General features: G+C 33.9%; 1 protein-coding gene across 1 annotated transcript; it reads right to left on the reverse strand.

The window, feature by feature from the left end:
• On the reverse strand, positions 1,421 to 3,696 carry LOC109343131 (putative UPF0481 protein At3g02645). The gene is made up of 2 exons (XM_019581284.1): positions 2,878 to 3,696; positions 1,421 to 2,336 (listed from the first exon to the last, which is right to left on the reverse strand). Exons 1-2 carry the CDS (start codon positions 3,653 to 3,655, stop codon positions 1,531 to 1,533), a joined length of 1,584 nt encoding a protein of 527 aa, XP_019436829.1. The 5' UTR covers positions 3,656 to 3,696; the 3' UTR covers positions 1,421 to 1,530.

A 20,450-nucleotide genomic window follows, 5' to 3' on the forward strand; every position in this document is an offset into this window, starting at 1 on the left:
CAACATGATCAAATTTGGGAGTCACGGTTCTCAACACTTTCTCAACAATTGCAGCATCCTCCATTCTTTCACCACAAGATTTCATTCCATTCACTTGAGTTATGATTCTTGTGAAGAAATCTGCAATTCTTTCTCCCTCATCCATTTGCATAAGCTCATACTGCCTCCTCATTGTTTTTAGCCGAATTTTCTTCAGTTGAGCAGCCCCTGCATAATGTTTTTCCAACACATCCCAAGCCTCCTTTGCTGTTGCAGACCCTGCAATCTTCTCAAAGTGGCCATTGTCCACTGCTTGGTGTAGGAGACAAATTACTTTACAATCTCTCTTCTTGTTCTGTTTGTGAGCATTCCTTTGTGCTTCAGTTGCTCCTTCTTCCAATACTGGCAACCCTTCCTCAACAATATCGGCAACTTCTCGGTAGCCAAAGATGGCTTTCATCTGAATGCTCCATCTGGTCCAATTCTTTCCATCAAGCACAGGAGATTCGTGGCAAAATTTCCTGTACTTGAGCCATGTTTGCAGCGGAGTAGTTTGATCTTTTTGTGGCTCTAGATACCAAATGTTAACGAAAAATAGAAAAAGAAGATTTAGAGTGAAGAGAAGATTTGGAGAGTTTTAGAGTTTGAAGAATGAATGATAGATTCCTTGATTTACAAGATATCAATCCTATTTATACAAGTTTCTATAATTGGCTAACTAACAATAATTACTAACTAAAAATAGAAACTTCCTAACTATATCAACTAACTATTGATTACATCTTTCAATAGATCCCACTCCCAAATTGTAAGCAGGTTTTAGATTGAAGTAATGTTTTAAATTTACTCCACAACCATAATTATAGCTTCAACATTTGGTTTAGGAGTCTCCACAATATTATTCTAACCGTAATTACGATCAATCAGTCATATTTTCCTACAATTTTTCACAATTATCGTAAGGATTGTTAGATAACTTGATGATGGACACACATTGGGCTCAATGGGGGAATGTGCTCTACAACTCTTCAATTTTATATTTTATTTTAGACAACATGTATTCTTCTACGGTTATTTGCCTTTATCTTGTCATTTGAATAGATATATTATATGTAGAAGATATTCAAAAATAACCTACAATTCTCCTATTTTATAAATTTCCTAAGATGTAATAGCCTTATAGGTAAAGTAAAAGAACATTCATGCTTCTAAACGGATTTTGTACAATGATTTAAAGTGACTTATGCAATCTCAACCCTATATTTTTTTTTGCTTTATGACAAGAAAAATTAAAATTAAGACTAATCTTCTGAATAGTTGGATACGTGTCTGCAGCAACGACGTACAGAATTTTTTTACTGCACCTAATTCTATCAGGATATAATGGAACTATGGAAGATAAAATAACCTAAATTACATAACAATAAGAAGAAAACTGGAATTGCAACACATTTTCTAAATAAAAGATGTCAAACTTTGAGTGACACAATAACAACAGCAACCACAATAAGAACAACAGTTTAATTTTTAACTACAACCTAAAAACAAAAGTCATATACGTTTTAAAACCTTAGAACATTCATAAGCTGTGCAAACTGTTTCAATAGCCGTCATGGCCAAGAGCACAAAAGTGGAAAGAAGTGTGAAGAACTTCCATGAAGAGTACACATACTCAGTGATGTTCCTAGAGAGGTTGGCCTTTCTCTTTTCATGGTAGTACTTGATAACTTTGTTAATGGTGCTATCCAATTCCTTGGTCTTTGTAGGTCCAATAGACTTGCTCATTCCATTGAATAGTTTATCAATTTCTTTGATACCAAGAGAGCTATTTGACTTTATGATATTTGATTCCTTTAGTATCTTCACATCCTTCTCAGTGTCTATGATTTCTCTCATCAATTCAGCGTACTTTGTGAAGATCAAAAAATCTGGTTTAGTCAAGGCCTCATGAGCTACTAGGTTTCTCATTATCACTTCAGAGTTCACATCCAACTTTATCAGAGGGAGATAAAATATGCCTTTTTTCTCATCGAATTCAATGGCTACGATGCCATCTTCAGAAGGTTCAAAACGGATCCCAACAGAATGAAGCTCACAAACTGAAGGGATTGTGATTACCACAGGAGCTTTTTCTTTAGAAGGAGATGTTTGTGATGAACCATAATCTATGCTGGATATATTGACTATTGCATCTATGTGTCGTTTAATGGGTCGTGGAATATGCATGTCCTTCAGTTTTTTAAGAAAGGCTAATGTCCAAATTATGGGATCTTTAACTTTCTTTAACATGGTGTCTTTGTCTTCATTTTCTGATGAGCTTCTCTTGTAATTACCAGCATCAATGGAAGAGGCCACATCTGTTGAAAAACATTGTAGATAAGAGTGGAATGATAGAATTCACAAACATTAAGGGTTAGTGGTTACCAAATTCATTCAAAGTTAAAAAGTAAATAGAAAATTAATACATATTGAAATTATCTATGGTTAGGGTTGTGGCGATCCGTGGTGGTAGTTGGAGTTTTTATAATCGATAGTGAGGATTGAAGTGGTGATTGGGGTGGTTGTCAAATTGGTGATGATGGGAGTGGTTAAGGTAATTGCAATTAAGATGGTCTCCAAACCTATTGAAAATTAATTAAATTATGTAATTTTTTTGTTATTTTGAAATTTGATGTAAAAACATTTTAAAAATGAATAAAAATCATTTGAATGGAAATTTTGCCAAAAGCAATATTTTCAAAATATCACTTACAATAACAAAACATCTCAAATAATGATACCTTACTTATTGTAAAAGTCATCAAGTCAATCATATAACTTATGTAGAGTCATTCAAAACACAGAAGTAACTCAACACATGAATCTAATCAATTTATATATAGTTTCTAAGTAGATTACCTTCGATCTCCAATGTTAATATGTCTAACTTCTCATGCTGTGAGACCGCCATATGATACATAAGATCCAAGATATGATAATACTTGGTGACAGCTTCAGAACATGTTATTGGTTTGTGAGTTAACTTGAATGGACAATGTTTGTCACAGAATGACAAAAGCATCGAACCCAATTCTTCTTCAACTGAATCAACAGGTTGGGAGCTTCCAATTGACAAGATTCTCATTAACACATAGGTTGGAATTTGGTTCTCAACCATGATCATGTCTCTTATGATTGCATTTTTTGTTTTCACACCACTCATCTGAGCTCGTTCTAGTCCTGCCAAGAAAGAACTAGAGACTTTCTCATCTACATAGTTGTGATAGAATTCTATTAAAAATAAAGCATCAATAGCAATAGTGTATAACAAGGTATCATCTTTGAGATCCAAGTACTTGTGGTAACATGCACGAATGTATGGTGCAGTGTTGTGGAGTTGTTCTACTAAATGTTTGAAGTCATGTTTGTTGAAATAGTCAAGGACCCTTTTGGCTGAACAAACTTTGAACCTTTCCATGGGATAGAGTTCAGGACAAAAATGGTTATATGGACCAATGGCTATGAGTTGAGGTGTAAAGGCTTCAGGCATAACACAACTCAAAGATTTAGGGACTTGGTAAATGCAAACAGGGATTTTGCTCAAGATAGTGAGGTTTGTTTCACTCACTAATTGATTGATTTGGATGACCCAATTGTCTTCATCAGATTCAGAATTGAAGATTGTTTGAGAGGCCATGTTGGGATTTTTTTGCTTTGCCTATTGTGTATGCTACATTTGCAATATATGCTTTGTATATATAACATCAATTATTTGAGTCAATTAAAACATGTGATAATAGATGAAGTACTTTCAGAATGTTGCTTTAGCAACTGGGTAATTTTATATATTTTTCATAGCAATCAGTAACATGTGCACATTATAATACATTATGTTACAAGACTACCAAACCCTTCCACTTTGATTAATTATGACCAACAGGCCAATGGCATGTGATGTAAATGATCTGCCACCAACTTTAGTAATCCATATGATATTATATATATATATATATATATATATATATTTTATGTTAAAATTGTATGAATTACTAATTAGTTTAAATATACTTATATTTTGTATAACATTTAAAAAATAATCACTGTATATTTAATTTTTATAATTAAAATATATGTAAATTAGTTTAATTAGTTAGTTAACTAGTAATCAAGTATAGTTAATTCTCGTGTATTTTCTATATAATAAGTTCATTAATCTATTTGTAACAAAACTTATTCAAATCAATTTATTCTATCAATAAAATATACTTGATTTGATGTTCTTATTTTTTAATTTCTAATATGATATCAAAACAATAATTATACATCTTATGGCTCGTGCTTGTTCTTTTTCTGTCTCTCTTCCAACAGATATGTTATGTTTTTGGTGGTGAAGAAGGAAACAAGATAACACCTTATTTCTCCGCCACAGGTTTTTTCTGCTCAACCTCTTGCAACCGCTGAAAAGAGTGGTAGTGAGGTTGCAGACTTGAGATGTTCTGATAGTTTTCCGGGCCTTAATGACCCCTCAAGGGGTTTCTTTCCATGAGCATGGTTTATTGGCTTCCAGCATTGGACATATATCCAAGCGGTAACTTTGACCACTTTTTCACTTGTTTTGAGAAAGTGAAACACAATGCACCAAACAAATATTGCTCCAATATTGTTGTAGCAAGGTCTCATGTAACAAATTTTAGGTCACATATCTAATATTTAAAGTGTTTATAGTCATTATTTTATGTAGTCAAATTAAAGTTATATAATTTAAGTAAGGCTATGACTATAGATATATTTGTCATGAAAATTATTGTATAAATATCTAAAGTCTTCTTTCTATTTTTATGATAAACAAAATTGAAAATAAGAAATCAAGTAACACCACTCTTCATGGAAGATATGCACATTTTATAAATAAGGGGTTATAGTCCCTAATTGTAGACTGCCACACAACAAGGTGAACCACAACATAAAAGTCATTCTCTTCATCCCATTAGAGAATAAACTAAAGCTAAGGATGATCTACAATTGGAATATCAAATAACCTACATGTTCTAATATGAACATGCATTTGAATACAAGGATAAAGGAGGACATTTTGCATACAAGGACATATGACATGAAGTTGATGATATATGATGTTAAGGATTATATAAAGTTCATAAATCATATTTTCTATGAATACATTAAGGTACGCTTCCGCTATAGTTTTATATTTTTTCTTGATAATTTGACATGAAAATCTTGGTCATATATGGAGTATATACACTACTACATTTTTGGCCTATGGCAACGCCTCCACCTTCAACGGTTTAAAAATTGTTGTCTTAAAGTACTATAGGCAACGGTTTTAAAACTTTTGCTTATTCGTTATTATACCACAACTTTGATGTTGTTGTCATAATTGTTTTGAAAATCATGGTTTATTGTAATTTAAGATCACAATTTTTAAACTGTTGTCTATTCATTATATTAGACCATGATTTTTGATATTGTTGTCATAATTATTCTCAAAATTGTGGCCTATTGTGCTTTAAGACAACGATTTTAAAATTATTACCCATTTATTGTATTGGACCATGAATTTTTATGTGTGACCCTATAATTAATAGAAAAAACATTCTCTAATTAATTAATTTATTTTATTAAAAATATCATTTAAATGATGATTGCTCCTATAACTTCATCCTTTCATCAACATTCTTCCCAACCTTGAGCAAAATATTTCCAAACTCAATCGTCCTAAGAGTACTTTTCTTCAATATTTCCAAATTCAATCACTTTTAATTTCTTCTCAATCACTTTCATTCCTACTCAATCACTTTCACTTTCTTCTCAATCACCAACATTCCTTCTTTTTTGGTGGAAAAACAATTCTCAAATCGAAGTTTATCGTCTTGCATAAATCTCATGAAGAAAAGCCCCAAATTCAGGTTAGTCTTATTGAATCTTGTCGTTTTTATGCTCTTGTGGCAAAAATATGATTAGTTTAATATTGTTATGTTTGATTAGGGGTTTGGTTTAGGGTTCTATTCGGTTTAAGGTTGCATTTTGGATTTCCTTTATGATTTTTTCTTTCGTGTTTAATTGCTTCTAATATTTTGCCTTAGGGTTCTGGTTTTGCTTTATGGTTATGTTTTGCTTTAGGGTTCTCATATCAAAATCTCAAAATTTCAAGAAGTTACCCTATTTCATGGTCAACCTCTATTTTCTTCAGTGATGGTATGCATTAATTTTATCAAATCTCTCATGTTTTTCTATCATCAAACATAACATCATAATTAAATTTAGCAGTTAATATTGTATCATTATTGTTGTTTAATAGGTACTTTGTTGTATCGTATTGTTGCACGACCTATAGTGTTCATACTTGAATCTTATTAAAAGTGGCAATTTTTGCTCCCCTGAAGTATAAGAAATGATACTTCTTTTGAGTAGTGATATATAGTTTGATCCACTGAATGTTGCAACTCGCATAAAATTAAAGAGTCCAAAATCAATTGAATAAGCTTTTTGGAAACCATCAAGAATTACCACCATTGTAATATTTGTTGGTTTTCTATCTGCTTCATACTTCTTCAACAAATTTATATCCCCAAATGTTTAATTAGAGAATCTAGCAAATGTGGATTATTTTGTAGTTTGTTGACTTAGTTTTACATGGGACTTTAGCAGGTCATTTCTAAAGTCTGTTTTTGCAACTATGCTTCTTATAAGAATGCTTGTTACAACCTTTTTGACCTGAGTGCAATATGATTTGAAATTAGCAATTACTTTTTACTTTGTTGGTATTGTGTGCTTTTATCACTTGATGTAGTTTAATTGATAATCTTGATATGATTTGAATATTGCATTCTCAATTATGTTTAGATAATTGCCTTGTAGATATTTTGAAGCTTACTAAGATAAAAAGTGCAGGTAACTACACCTTTGCTTTTCAATCTAATTCTTGTTGTTGTGCATTTTGGTGAGTTGTTAAGGTGGTTCCCTCTTGATAGTCCAGGTGAGGTAACATTATTGGTTTATTATAATGAGAAAGGATTTAAAATGGTTTTTAAAGCTAAATTGTTTCGATCGTCTTGAGTTTCTTCAATATGATTGTGTTTGAAGGGGACAAGTGTCGTTTAGGCAACGATTTTACAAGTGTTCTGTAAACTATCATAGGCAACGATTGTAGGTGTTGCCTATAATGGTCATGGTCAATAACGGTTGTCTTTTCAAAATAAAAAATTCATTGTCTATCTCACTAGAAAGACAACATTTTTTTTACCGCTATTGCCTTATCTAAAAAACTGCTGTCTAAACAAAAGACAATGCCTTAGACTACCACAGTTAAAAAACTGTTGTCTATGATAAAGACAACAATTTTTTCATAATAGACCACGGTTTTGAGCTGTTATCATAGGCCAAAAATGTTGTAGTGATATCATCTTTAGTATGTATTATGATCTTCAAGTATAAAGTCTTCCGCTCATTAAAGTCTTCATTAAAGATTTTTCCAACACCTCAAAGTTTACTTGTTCTTTCTCTTATACATTTTTTATATTCTTTATCTCTTTCAATTCTGCTTGATATTTTTAAGCAAATATTGTTTATATTTTATTATATTCTTCTCTTCTTATTCTTAAGCAAAAATGACTTATAATTTATCATATTATTTTCTTACTTTCTTATTCATTTTTACAAATATTGCTCATAATTCATCATATTTATTTTTTTTTATTTGTGAGTAGAAATTTTTTTCGATTACTGGGTGCGACACTTGTTGGGAGGGGCGACCACAAATTTCGATAGGGATTAGTTATTTACCCGTAAGGTGAGGGAATACTCTTGGTAGTACCAAAAAAATTATATCTTGAACAATTATTGTTCATATTTTATCGTATTCTAGATTTCTCTCCTCAATCTTTAGCCAAGAAAACAATATGATATTCTTGAAGAATAATATCATTTGATCGTTTTTATCTTATTTCTGTTATGTTTGTTCTTGATAAAAAAATAATATTACTTTCAATTTTACTAAATATCTTCTATTAAATAGTCTTTGTTGGCTATTATTTTATGCAATCCTCAAGTTGCATGAGCTTTACTTGCAATTGGTGAACAAAGACCACCCTATGGCATATGCAAACAAAACAGAGAGACAAATATGGAGTGAAAAATTAATTGGTGACATTCTAACAAAGGTTTTTGAGCCTTCTCCATTCAATCATCATTTTTAATATTCACTCCCGAGTTTGATAGGGTGATGAAATATATGTTGATATTTTTTATTAATATTATATTGGACTAGTAATTAGTTTAAACTCACTTAACTTCTACATAACAAGCCATGATTATAAATTCAATTTTCATGATAAAAATATGTGAATAACAAATTAGTGACTTAGTTATGAGTTAAGTAGAAATAGTTATCTTGTATTTTCTATACAATAGGTGTTTGATCAATTTCTTTGTAATAAAAATCATTAAAACCAATTCAATCAATCAATGAATTACACATTATTTTTTGCTCTTTGATTTTTAATATACATAATTAATTTATTATACATTATTTATTTATATTACTTATATCTTCTTTTATATTTCAAAAAATAAATAATAATTAAATATGAATAATATATAATGAAGTTACATTTAATATGTGAATGTATTTTTTAAAGCAGAAGGGTGTCCTTCCATATTAACGAGTAATAATGCATTATGCATCATAGGAGTTTACTAAACAATGAGAAAGAAAAAACAACGAGTCTTTACAAAAACTAAACAACACAACGACAGAGAACGTAAGATTGGTGAATTATATACTTCAAAAAGAATCATCTGGGAAACTATAAAGGTTGTTAGCATTAAATAGAGAATATATTTCTACTTACATTATAAGAACTTTTTACATTGTCACTACATCAATTTTTCATCTAAATTTAATCATAAAATATTAAATATAATAAATATAAATAAATAGATGATAAAGTTTATACTACTGTATATAGATATTTATACTTACAATAATAATAAATCAAGGAATTAAATACAAATAATTCAAGATCAGAATAATACATTTGTAGCTGTGATTTGGAATGCAATTTCAAACGCCGATTAAAAATAAAATAATAAACTTAGGAAGGTCACATCAAAAGTAACATATTTATTGATTTTAATCTATTAAAGGAAATCATGAAGTAATGAACTTTATCCAATATGACTCAGAAAAGCCAAAAACTAAGGAGGAGGAATGACTTTGAGGGTTTAAATGCTTATGTTCCTTTTTTATTAATTAATTTAGTTTCTCTCATAGTCCAATCTTGTTTGGTTGATGGGTGGGTTTGATAAATTTAGAGAATTCCGAAGAAAAAGAGGGATTTTAGGAATAGAATAAAATGGAACTTAAAGTCACTTGTGGAAAAAAGTGTAATGAAGACCTTGGTGGAAAAAGATGCACTTAAATGCTTAAATGGTGTGAAGAAGATAATTGTGAATTGTATTTCACTAAACTAGTGGTGGAGAGAAAACGAGTCATTAAAAAAAGAATATAAGTGTCAAATGGAGTGTGTTTAAGATGGAACAAGATTCTCTCGAGATGCAAGTATTTATTTTTCTTCATCTTCTCAATAACAAAAATATAATTTTATGATAAACAAAAAGATAAAAATATTATTACATATTATCTTTTGTTTATTACACTCCTCTTGGCCACTATTATTACTTAACTAGTATGGCCTGCTTAGAACTAATCCTTTACACTTAAAATTCAATGGTCTTATGTCTTAACCTTTATTATTATTTTTTCTGCAAATGGATTTGAGGTTACGATTTAAAATAAAAAAATAAAGCTTGGAAAAAACAAAACATCAAATACAATAAAATATTCCCCTCGAACTAAAATGGAATTTATCAGAACCAAGTTTTTCCTTAAAACAATTCTTCGAAAATATTTAATTTTATCTTTCTACAAAAGTGACATCAATTCACATCAATTTCTTTTTTTTGGATATAAAAGGAAGATGATTTATTGATCTTTGATAGTTCTTTTCCTTCCTTTTCATGTTTATTATTAATTATTAACTGTCTTTCTAGTTATTGGATATTGTAAAATACCTAAATTCGTTTGTCTCTTCTCCTTTTGAATTATATGTGCCGTTTAATTTCATGCACAATTTCTTATAATTCATTTAGAATAGAGCATATTTACAGGCTAATGCGTGCTAAAAAATGCTCACTCACCTCCAATCAATTCAGTCTCATTCCAATATTTTCAATTTCAATGATATGCCAAACATATAAGAACAATCAAACTTTATGACTTTATGTTGATTACGTAGAAATAATTGAGTTTAATTTGTCATTTTGGATACATTCCTATGTGTACTTATTTAATTAGAAGTTACAGGTATCAAATATATTATAATTTTGATGGGTGTTCACTATTATTATAATTTTTCTATATTATACACACATCACACATCATTTGTGCGTATAATTTTAATCTACAAGTCAATAATATGTTATTAGTGTAAAATATATTTAAATTATTTGTGCACAACATTTCTTGTCGCATATTATATCCTTATATGCGTGATGTCTCTTCTTTAAAAAAATGTAATGCTTGGTTATGACACCAGAAATCATTGGGTGAAGTAATATGGTAATAGTGGATGGCGAACTTTAATTTCAATGATTGCTTTACTTAGTGGTATGGATATATAATTATATTGATTATCCATCTCTTTTTGGTACATAAACAAACCACCCATATTTATGTTTGGTTCGGTTTTCCTGCGAAGTGGAGGATATGGATTTACACTTGTCTTTCTTCGATCTCTATGTCAGTGCTAGTAAATGGGAGACCTACATGCTAATTTTCAGTTTATAGAGAAAACAGACATGGGGAACCAATGATGCCTTTCCTATTTCTTATGATGGTTGAAGGTTTTGCTGGTATGGTTCGTATGGCTAGATGTGCTTGAAGCTTGGAGGATTATAAAGTTGATGGAAGAGGGATTGAAGTGTGTGATCTCCAATTTGCTGACTATCATTGTTTGTAAACCAACTGTGAAGAATCTTTAGAGCTTGAAGAACATTCTCAAGTGTTTTGAGTTAGTTTCAGGCTTAAAGGTTAATCTACATAAAAGCTCTTTGTTTGGTATCCATGTGGAGGAACCCTTCCTATCAGTTGCGGAAAATTTCTTAACTTTTACTCTTGGTAATCTTCATTTTCTTTATCTGGGTATCCTGCTTGGGGCAAATCCAAGAAGGATTACTACTTGGCATGTCATGATTACTATGGTGTCTAAAAGACTTATATGTAGAAATGCAAGCACATTTCTTTTGGTGGTAGATTAATTCTGTTGAATTTTGTTCTTTCTAATATACCTACTTATATGTTATCGTTATACAAAGCTCTAAAGAAGGTACCGGAAAAGATTGCAAGCATTCAAATATTGTTTTTGTGGGGTAATAACATAGGTGGTAAAGGTTTCCCTTTGGTGGCTTAGTTTGATGTTTGCAAATCGAAGGAGTTGGGTGTTTTGAGTGTTAGAGATAAGGGTGGAAACAGGCCAGACCAAACTTTGCCTTAAACATGGTCAACCTATATAACATATAGGAGTATGGGTCTGACCTGTTAGTCTGTTTAAAAAAAAATTCAAAGCCTATGCCTGACCTGTTTAAAAGTCTGACCTAGCCTGTTAGCCTGTTAGCCTGTTTAAATGTATGTTATACTATATGCTCATGAAATAGACTACCATGTCTACATTTTAATGGGTTTATAGGCTTATTTTTAGTTAGGCCCGTCTAATTCTATAAATTAAATTATATTTTTATATACATTTTTATATTAGTATTACATATATAATAATATTGCTTATATTAAAATAGTATAATTTCAACATTCTTATCTAATATGACTAAATAGGTCGGTCTGTTTGGCTTAATAGGCCTTTTAGGTGGCCTAAAGCCTGACCTGTTAAGCTAAATAGGATTTTTAGAAAGTCTGAGCCTATCGTGTTCGTGAAAAAAGTCTGGTCTGGCCTAGCCTATTATAGGCCAGGTAATAGACCCTTGATAGGCAGACTGGTTTGTTTTCACCCTTAGTTAGAGATCACTCTATCTTCAACAACTCATTGATTGGGAAATGGAAATGGCATGGATATTATGATTAGGAGGCTTTTTGGGTAAAGGTTGTGAATTCTAAGTATGGGACTCTTTGACCCTTGCTTAGGAGTAACTTGGCCTCAACGTGGTGAAAGGACTTAGCAAAAGTGGGGTCCTCTTTGGGTGACAGTGTTGGTTAGTTTGATGAGAACGTCTAGAAAGAAATTGGTGATGGACTTAATACTCTTTTATGGGTTGACATTTGGGTAGGTTATCAGAGTCTTAATGAGGCTTATCCCAGATTATTCTCTTTGGCTCGGAAGAAGCAAACCCGTGTTGGAGATTGTGGAATCTGGACTGGGGATGAGTGGTCTTGGGAGATCTAGTGGAGAAGGAATTTGTTTGACAAAGAAGAGACTTTGGTTAGAAACATGCATGATTTGAATCACCATCACAAGTGTAAGAAACACACGTTGGATAAATGGAGATGGGGCTTAGACACCTCAGCTGGTTATGTGGTCAAATCTTCCTATTTGGCTCAGGAGAATCAAAATCCTTCAACTCTAGGTAATGTGTTATTTAAACGTTGGATAAACTGTGTGCCTTCAAATATCTCTTGTTTTGTTTGGAAGTTGATCAGAAAATGGCTTCCAACGAAGGATGAGTTATTTAAAAGGAACATAATTGTGAAAGTATATGATATGTTTTGTGTGCTATGCAATCTTCATGTGGATTCTATTGATCAATTATTCTATTGTTGCGGTTTTGTATCAAACGAGTGGAAATGGTTCCACTCTTAGCTATTGTTGAGTTTTTTAATCTACATGATTCTCTTGTTAGCTCTAAAGTTGTTAAATTATGGATGATATTGTGATTTGGTCTATCTAGACAATGCGAAACGAAACTATCTTTATGGAGAAAGAAGTGAGTTATGCTCATCTTATGAATAGTGTTCCATCATAGTCAATCGGGCATCCTATGTTAGCCAAGCTGTATTATTCCCTGGCCGACCATGCTTTCCATCAGGCCGACCAAGCATCCTATATTGGCTAAGTTGTGTTATTCTCTAGTCGACCATATTGCTCCACCTGTTCGACCAAGCATCCCATGTTGGTCGAGCTTGTTATTCTCTGGCCGACCATGCTGATCCACCTCACCGACCATGTTGCTCCACTTGGACGACCATGCTGCTCAACCTGGCTGGCCAAACATCCTATGTTGGATGAGCTATGTTATTCCTTGACCGACCATGCTGCTTCACATGGCTGACCATGTTGCTCCACTTGGCCGATCATGCTACTCCACCAGTCAACAAAGCATTCCATGTTGTCGAGTTGTCTTATTCCCTGACCGACCAATAATCGGGCATGGTCGGACAAAGAGCTTAACCATATGCCTTACAATTTCCTATACATGCCAATAGTACCCTCTAGAACCACGTCATCCATCTCAACCATTATAAATATGACTTCCCCTAATATGAAGTATCAGTTAACTCATCTCTACTTTTTTCTATTCTATATATCATCACTTATTGTTGGAACTTGGTTGTGAGTGTGAAATCTAAAAAACTCCCAAGTCCCACATAGAAGACTTTTGAAAGAAAACTACTCTCAAGTCCCACATTGGAGAGATGAGGAACTTGGAAAAAATCTGAAGTTATAAATAGAAGCATCTTTCCTTCATATTTTCTGGCCCTAAGTTGCATGCGCTTTCATTCAACTTTTTCTTTCTCCCTCATATTTTTTGTTGATGCATTTCCAGCAAACTTATCTCCATTTCTTTCCATGGTACTAAGAATTGGCACGGGTAACCATATTGTGGGAATTTCGAGAAATGACACTGATAGTCAGTATTAAAGGAAAAAATTGGCACAAGTAGCCATATTCTAGGCATTTTGAGAATTGGCACTGGTAGCCATATTGTGGTGGGTGTATTCGAGATCGGTTCTTACAGTGTAGTAAGAATTCGATAATAGAGATCTGAGCTGTTTTATCATAGGGACGACGTGGTTGATAGTTTGCTTTCTCATTTTGGGCAGTGTCACGAAACGTCTTAAAGAGAGCGACCTGGTTGTGACTCAGTCAGTAAGTATTATTTCGTGCCATTTAGAATTGTTGCAAGCTACGATAACAACAATTTTAAGACGTTTCTACTGCAATGACATTCGTAGATAATATTACTAGACCGAACAACAATGACCTGAACAAACCATTTCGGTTTGATGGGACAAATTTCAAACATTAGCAACATAAGATGAATTTTTTCTTCACTATGAGAAAAGTTGCACACGTTTTGAAAATCAATGTCCTAATGCTGCTGGAAAAAGCTGGAAAAAAAACTAGCTATTAATATTGCTCTATGGATGAAAATTATTACATATGTAATAATTTCATTCTAAATAAATTGTGAGATGATCTATATGATTACTATAGCCCATATAAGTCTTCCAAATTAATTTGGTATGCACTTGAGAAATAAAGAAATATGATACTCACGAGGGTGGAAAAAAACAATGATGTTAGCCACTACCCCAAACATCATATGACTGATAATAAATCAGTAGAGTCTTAATCAGATGAGATACATAGAATTGCTCATGAAATCATTTCTGATGGTATGGCCTTAGAGAGTTGAACTCATAGAGCCTATGAATGTGTATTCGTTGGGTATGCTATAAACAACAAGGCGTACAAGTTTTACGACCTTAAATTAAAAGTGATCATTGAGTCTAACGATGTTGACTTCAATGAAGAGAAATGCCTTTTTAAATTGAGGAATAGTGGGGGCACATTGACTAGTCACATACTTGTGCTTAGATAATGATAGAAAATGAAAGGTTTGAAATAGCTAGAAGAAGTAAGAGAGCAATAATTGTTAGAGAGTATAGACTTGACTATATAGTCTATATATTGGAGGATAATCCATCAACTCTCCAAAAACTTTTGACTTCTTTGGATGTTGATTTGTGGAGAGAAGTCGTAAATGATGAGATGGACTATCTAGAGTCTAACAAGAAACAGACTATGTTATTTCAATCCACTATGGAAGTTGAGATGATAGCATTAGCAACAACTAATGAAGAAACAAGTTAGTTGAGAAGTTTGCTTGCAGAGATTCCCCATGGGAAAAATATATACCAGTTGTGTTGATCCATTGTGATAGTACCGCGACTATTGCAAAAAAATTGAGAACCGCTTTTATAACAGTACGAAACGACAAATACGTCGTAAGTACAACACCATTAGAGAGTTACTCTCTACATGAGCTGTTAAAGTGGATCATATACGCACTGCGAATAACTTAGCAGATCCTTTGACGAAATGGCTAGCTAGAGAGAAAGTCCATAATACTTCTAAGAGTATGAGAATATTGCCCTTAGAACGAGGATCACTCATGATGGTAACCCGACCTAACTGACTAGAGATCCAAAGAAATAGGTTTTGTTGGGAATGTTTGAAATATGTTATTATATGAAGTCCCATATTGCCTAGAATTAGAGTAGAGTAGAGTATCAATATTATATATTGGACTCAGGTCCCTTATTATAATGTGCACAAGATATAAGCACCAAATAGAAATACCCCATGGGCAGGTAGGCCCATGGGTGAGCTAGGGTTTGCAATCCTTATTCTCTAATAATATCTTGGTAGCCGCTCAGCGCTCCAGGGGATGTAGGCACAATCGGCTGAACCCCGTTAACAAATTCTCTTGTTTCTTCTCCTCTATTTATTCTTATGTCCTTTATTTGATTGCTTGAGACCAATGTTGCGCAACAATCACTTCAGTTGCACCAACAATTGGTATCAGAGCCAATTGGTAAATGGCTCTTAACCCAGACGTCAGATAATGGCTAAAGAAGGTGAAGGTGTGATGGCTAGACAAAGTGCGCCAAAGGTACTGGCAAAGATAGAGTACATGAGTTGAAAGAGAAGAAAACATTGCAGAACTGTGATGGGGGCGATATATGTTGATTAAGAACCCAAAAGTTCATGTAATCGGTTAGGATCAAGGTGGAGATAGGGACTTATGTGTTGAGTTTGACCTAGAGACAGGTGCTGACAATATCTCTCTAGAGGTTGAGAGAATGGTCTCATTTGAGATGAGAAGTAGAATATCCTAATGACGTGTCTGAGACGTCATAATGAAGAATGTTAATTGTTAGCAGATCCACAAAAGCACAGAGGCGCTCACTAACTTTGATGTAAGGTGTAACATGGACGTTGGCTTTGATGCAAGTTGTAAAACGAGCATTGAGAGAGATGTAGGGTTATGACATGGGCATTGGCTTGGATGCAAGGATGTGACACATATATTAGTTAACATTGATGTAAGGTGTGTGTTGTGGGTATACTCCTTATAATGGAGTATGATAGTTCTTTTAACCTAGGATTATCGGAATAGACAGTGGTGTGGTAGCGATTGAGGCTTTTCAAGGAAGCTCCAAGGTTCAGTTTGACTGAGTATTGAAGAGGACGATTGTTGGTGAACTTTTGTGTAGATGTTCCAATATATCGAAAGACTTACTAGAAATAAGTGGTTAGGCGGCGTATTCCATTTGATGGCAGTACGGGAAGCTGCGCTACAAGTTTGGAGAGCTAGGCTCTCGGTAACATCGTCAAGGATACTCAAAAAGTCTATGTTGTAGGGGAGCAGTTAAAAAGAATTAGACATTGAGCAAGGTAGAGTCATATATTCGCTAAGGTGGAGATTATTGTATAGATTTCCTAAGGAGCGAGATATCTGTCTATTTCAATCAAGGTGGAGATTGTCGGGGATGTTTGAAATATGTTATCATATGAAGTCCCACAATTCCTAGAATTAAAATAGAGTAGAGTATCAATATTATATATTGGACTCAGGTCCCTTGTTATAATGTGCACCAGATATAAGCACCAAATAGAAACACCCCATGGGCAGGTAGGCCCATGGGTGTGCTAGGGTTTGTAATTCTTATTCTCTAATAATATCTTGGTAGCCGTTCAGCGCTCCTGGAGACGTAGGCACAATTGGCCGAACCCCGTTAACAAATTCTCTTGTTTCTTCTCCTCTATTTATTCTTATGTCCTTTATTTGATTGCTTATGGCCAACGATGTGCAACGATCGCTTCCGCTGCACCAACAAGTTCAATGGGTAATAACAAGTTGTGAAGTAATATGAGAATGAACATGCTATAAAATTATGAGAAGCATGATTCTTGTAGCATATGTAAGGATGAGTTAAAACTCTTAATGAGATTTATACTCCAATTGGAGTGGAGTACCTAGGCTATAGGAGTACTCTTGATAGACTCACTTATGTGAATGTGGAAATGGGGGCCGCTTCCTATGAAATTTTTGGGCATAAATTTCTAGAGCTTTCAATATAATGGGATAGACGTGCATGACCTTTAACACACGAGCTTTACACAATACACCTTTGAAAAGGTTGTGTGTGGTTTAATGTTGGAGATAGAGTTCAAGACTACGAGTCACTCTAGTAAAATCTGGATCTTATTCACTATGCAAAGGTTCAAGTCGCATGACACCTTTGTTTAAGCACAATCTTATTGAGACCACAAAAAATTCTCGAAAATCGTTTTTTAATTTCAAGTGGAGGATTGTTGGAACTTGGTTGTGAGTGTGAAATCTAAAAAACTCCCAAGTCCCACATAGAAGAGTTTTGAAAGAAAACTACTCACAAGTTCCACATTAGAGAGGTGAACAAGTTGGAAAAAATCCCAAGTTATAAATAGAAGCTTCCTCCCTTCATATTTTCTGGCCCCAAGTTGAATGCGCTTTCATTCAACTTTTTCTTTCTCCCTCATATTTTCTGCCGATGCATTTTCGACAAACTTCTCCCCTCTTCTTTCCGTTGTACTAAGAATTGGCACGGGTAGCCATATTGTGGGAATTTCGAGAATTGATACTGGTAGCCATATTATGGTGGGTGTATTCGAGATTTGTTCTTATAGTGCAGTAAGAATTTGATAACAGATATTTAGGTTGTTTTATCTTGGAGACAGCGTGGTTAATAGTCTGTTTGCACATTTTGGACAGTGCCACGAAACGTCTTAAAGAGAACGACCTGGTCGTGACTCAACTAGTAAGTATTATTTCGTGCCATTAGAATTGTTGCAAGCTACGATAATAACGCTTATCACTATTCCTTTATAACTTATTCTCTAAGATATACTTTATGCTTCTAACCATAGTTATACTCTTACTGACTTGATTATTGGAGAACCTTTTCAGGTACTTCTACCAGTGGGTCGAAGTCTACTTCTGTCCAAATACTAGAGAAGCATTACCTAGACCTCTAGTCCGAACATCCCCATCTGGCGGTGGTCAACTTACATCCCCTAAGGCGCGGACCATGTCCCGCTTGGCTGATGATTCTGGTTCCACCCCACAAGCGGCAATCGCCTTCTACTCTGGTTGTGAAAGATGTTCCACTACCCAAGTCCAGAATACCGACCCCATTTTGGCTTATTCCCAACTCACCGTGCAGCTTCACCTAGTCAACCGAGCATTTCATGTTGGTCGCGTTGCCTTATTCCCTAACCGACCAAGAGCCGGGCATAGTCGGACAAATAGCTTAACCACATGCCTTACAATTGTCGGGACATGGTGGGCAACTTTTGGGACCATTACCCTAACATCCCACTTGTCACGCTGTCTGCAAATCCCACATACCCTCCTGCCACACGACAATGACTGATTGCAATAGGACAACCAAACCTGGCACCACCTATAAGTCAACTATGCACAGAAAATGAACCTGCCAAAGCAGTCCAATACGGGAAAAGCAGCCCCTGACAGACTAGGATGGTCAGCCATGCCAACAATACCCTCTAGAGCCACATCATCCATGTCAACCACTATATATAAGGGCCTCACCCTAACATGAAGTATCATTATTCTCTCATTAATTATTCTAATTGATCATCGGAGAATCTTTTTAAATATCTCTACCGGTGTGCCCAAGCCAACCTTCCTCTAGATACAAGCAGAGTCCTTGCCCAAACCTCCAGTACGACCAATCAGGTCAACCACAAAAGAACAAGCTTATACCAAAATAACTAAAAGAAATGGGGTCTTTCTAATCAAACAAAGGAACCAAAATAAAACATACATTAGAAAAGCTACAAAATCATGATTGGAGGGACGAACCATAAGAAAAGTTTTCCCAAATGGTCTTAATCGAATAATGCCTTTCTTCCAAGCCTCAATGGCTCTTTTTTTCATGAAGTAGTCACTCGTTTTTGTCTTTTGAGTTGATGAAATGAAAAGTCTTGGTTTTTTCTTATTATTGGTGAAATAGAGAAAACGACTTTGCCTTTGGTTTTGGGTCACTGCACACACACCAACACTAAGAGTTCCCCACATTGCTCATAACACTCCAATGAAAATAAATAAAATCCAAAACTGATTTGTTTTTCTTTATATTATTATACTAAACAACTAAAGTATTGATAATATTTGTATATATTTTATGGGAATCAGCAGTGGCTAAGGATTTATCTTGTATAATTTAAGAGAAAATGATCTATCCACTAATTATTTATCATTTGTAATTAATTATCATAATATAAGTGTTTCATCCCAGTCAATCAGGCATCCCATGTTGTTGGAGATGTGTTATTCATTGGCCGACCATGTTGTTCCACCTGGCCGACCAAGCATCACATGTTGGTCGAGCTGTGTTATTCCCTAGTCGACCATACTGCTCCACCACGTTGACTAGGCTGCTCCACCTGGCCAACCATATTGCTCCACTTGGCCAACCAAGCATCCCATGTTGGTCGAGCTATGTTATTCCCTGGCTGATCAAGCATCCCATGTTGGTCGAGCTGTGTTATTCCTAACTGATTAAGTTGTTCCACCTGGCCGACCAAACATCTCATGTTGGCTGAGCTATGTTATGCTTCTCAAGATAGTGAGGTTTGTTTCACTCACCAATTGATGGATTTGGATGACCCAATTGTCTTCATCGGATTCAGAAATGAAGATTGTTTGAGAGGCCATTTGGGATTTTTTTGCTTTGCCTAATGTGTATTATGCTACATATGCAATATATGCTTTGTATATATAACATTAATTATTTAGGTCAATTAAAACATGTGATAATGGATAGAACTTTCAAAATGTTGCTTTAGCAACTGGGTAATTTTCTATATTTTTCACAGCAATCAGTAACATGTGCACATTATATAATACATTATGTTACAAGACTACCGAACCCTTACACTTTGATTAATTATGACTAACAAGCCAATGACATGTAATGAAAATGATCAGCCACCAACTTTAGAAATATATATGAGATTTATATATTGTTGAAATATATTTTAGTATTTTGAGTTAATATTGTATTCAACTAGTAATTAGTTTAAATCTATTTATATTTTTATATCGAATAATCA

This window comes from Lupinus angustifolius, chromosome LG03 (assembly GCF_001865875.1).
Source record: "Lupinus angustifolius cultivar Tanjil chromosome LG03, LupAngTanjil_v1.0, whole genome shotgun sequence".
Classification (NCBI taxonomy): domain Eukaryota; kingdom Viridiplantae; phylum Streptophyta; class Magnoliopsida; order Fabales; family Fabaceae; genus Lupinus; species Lupinus angustifolius.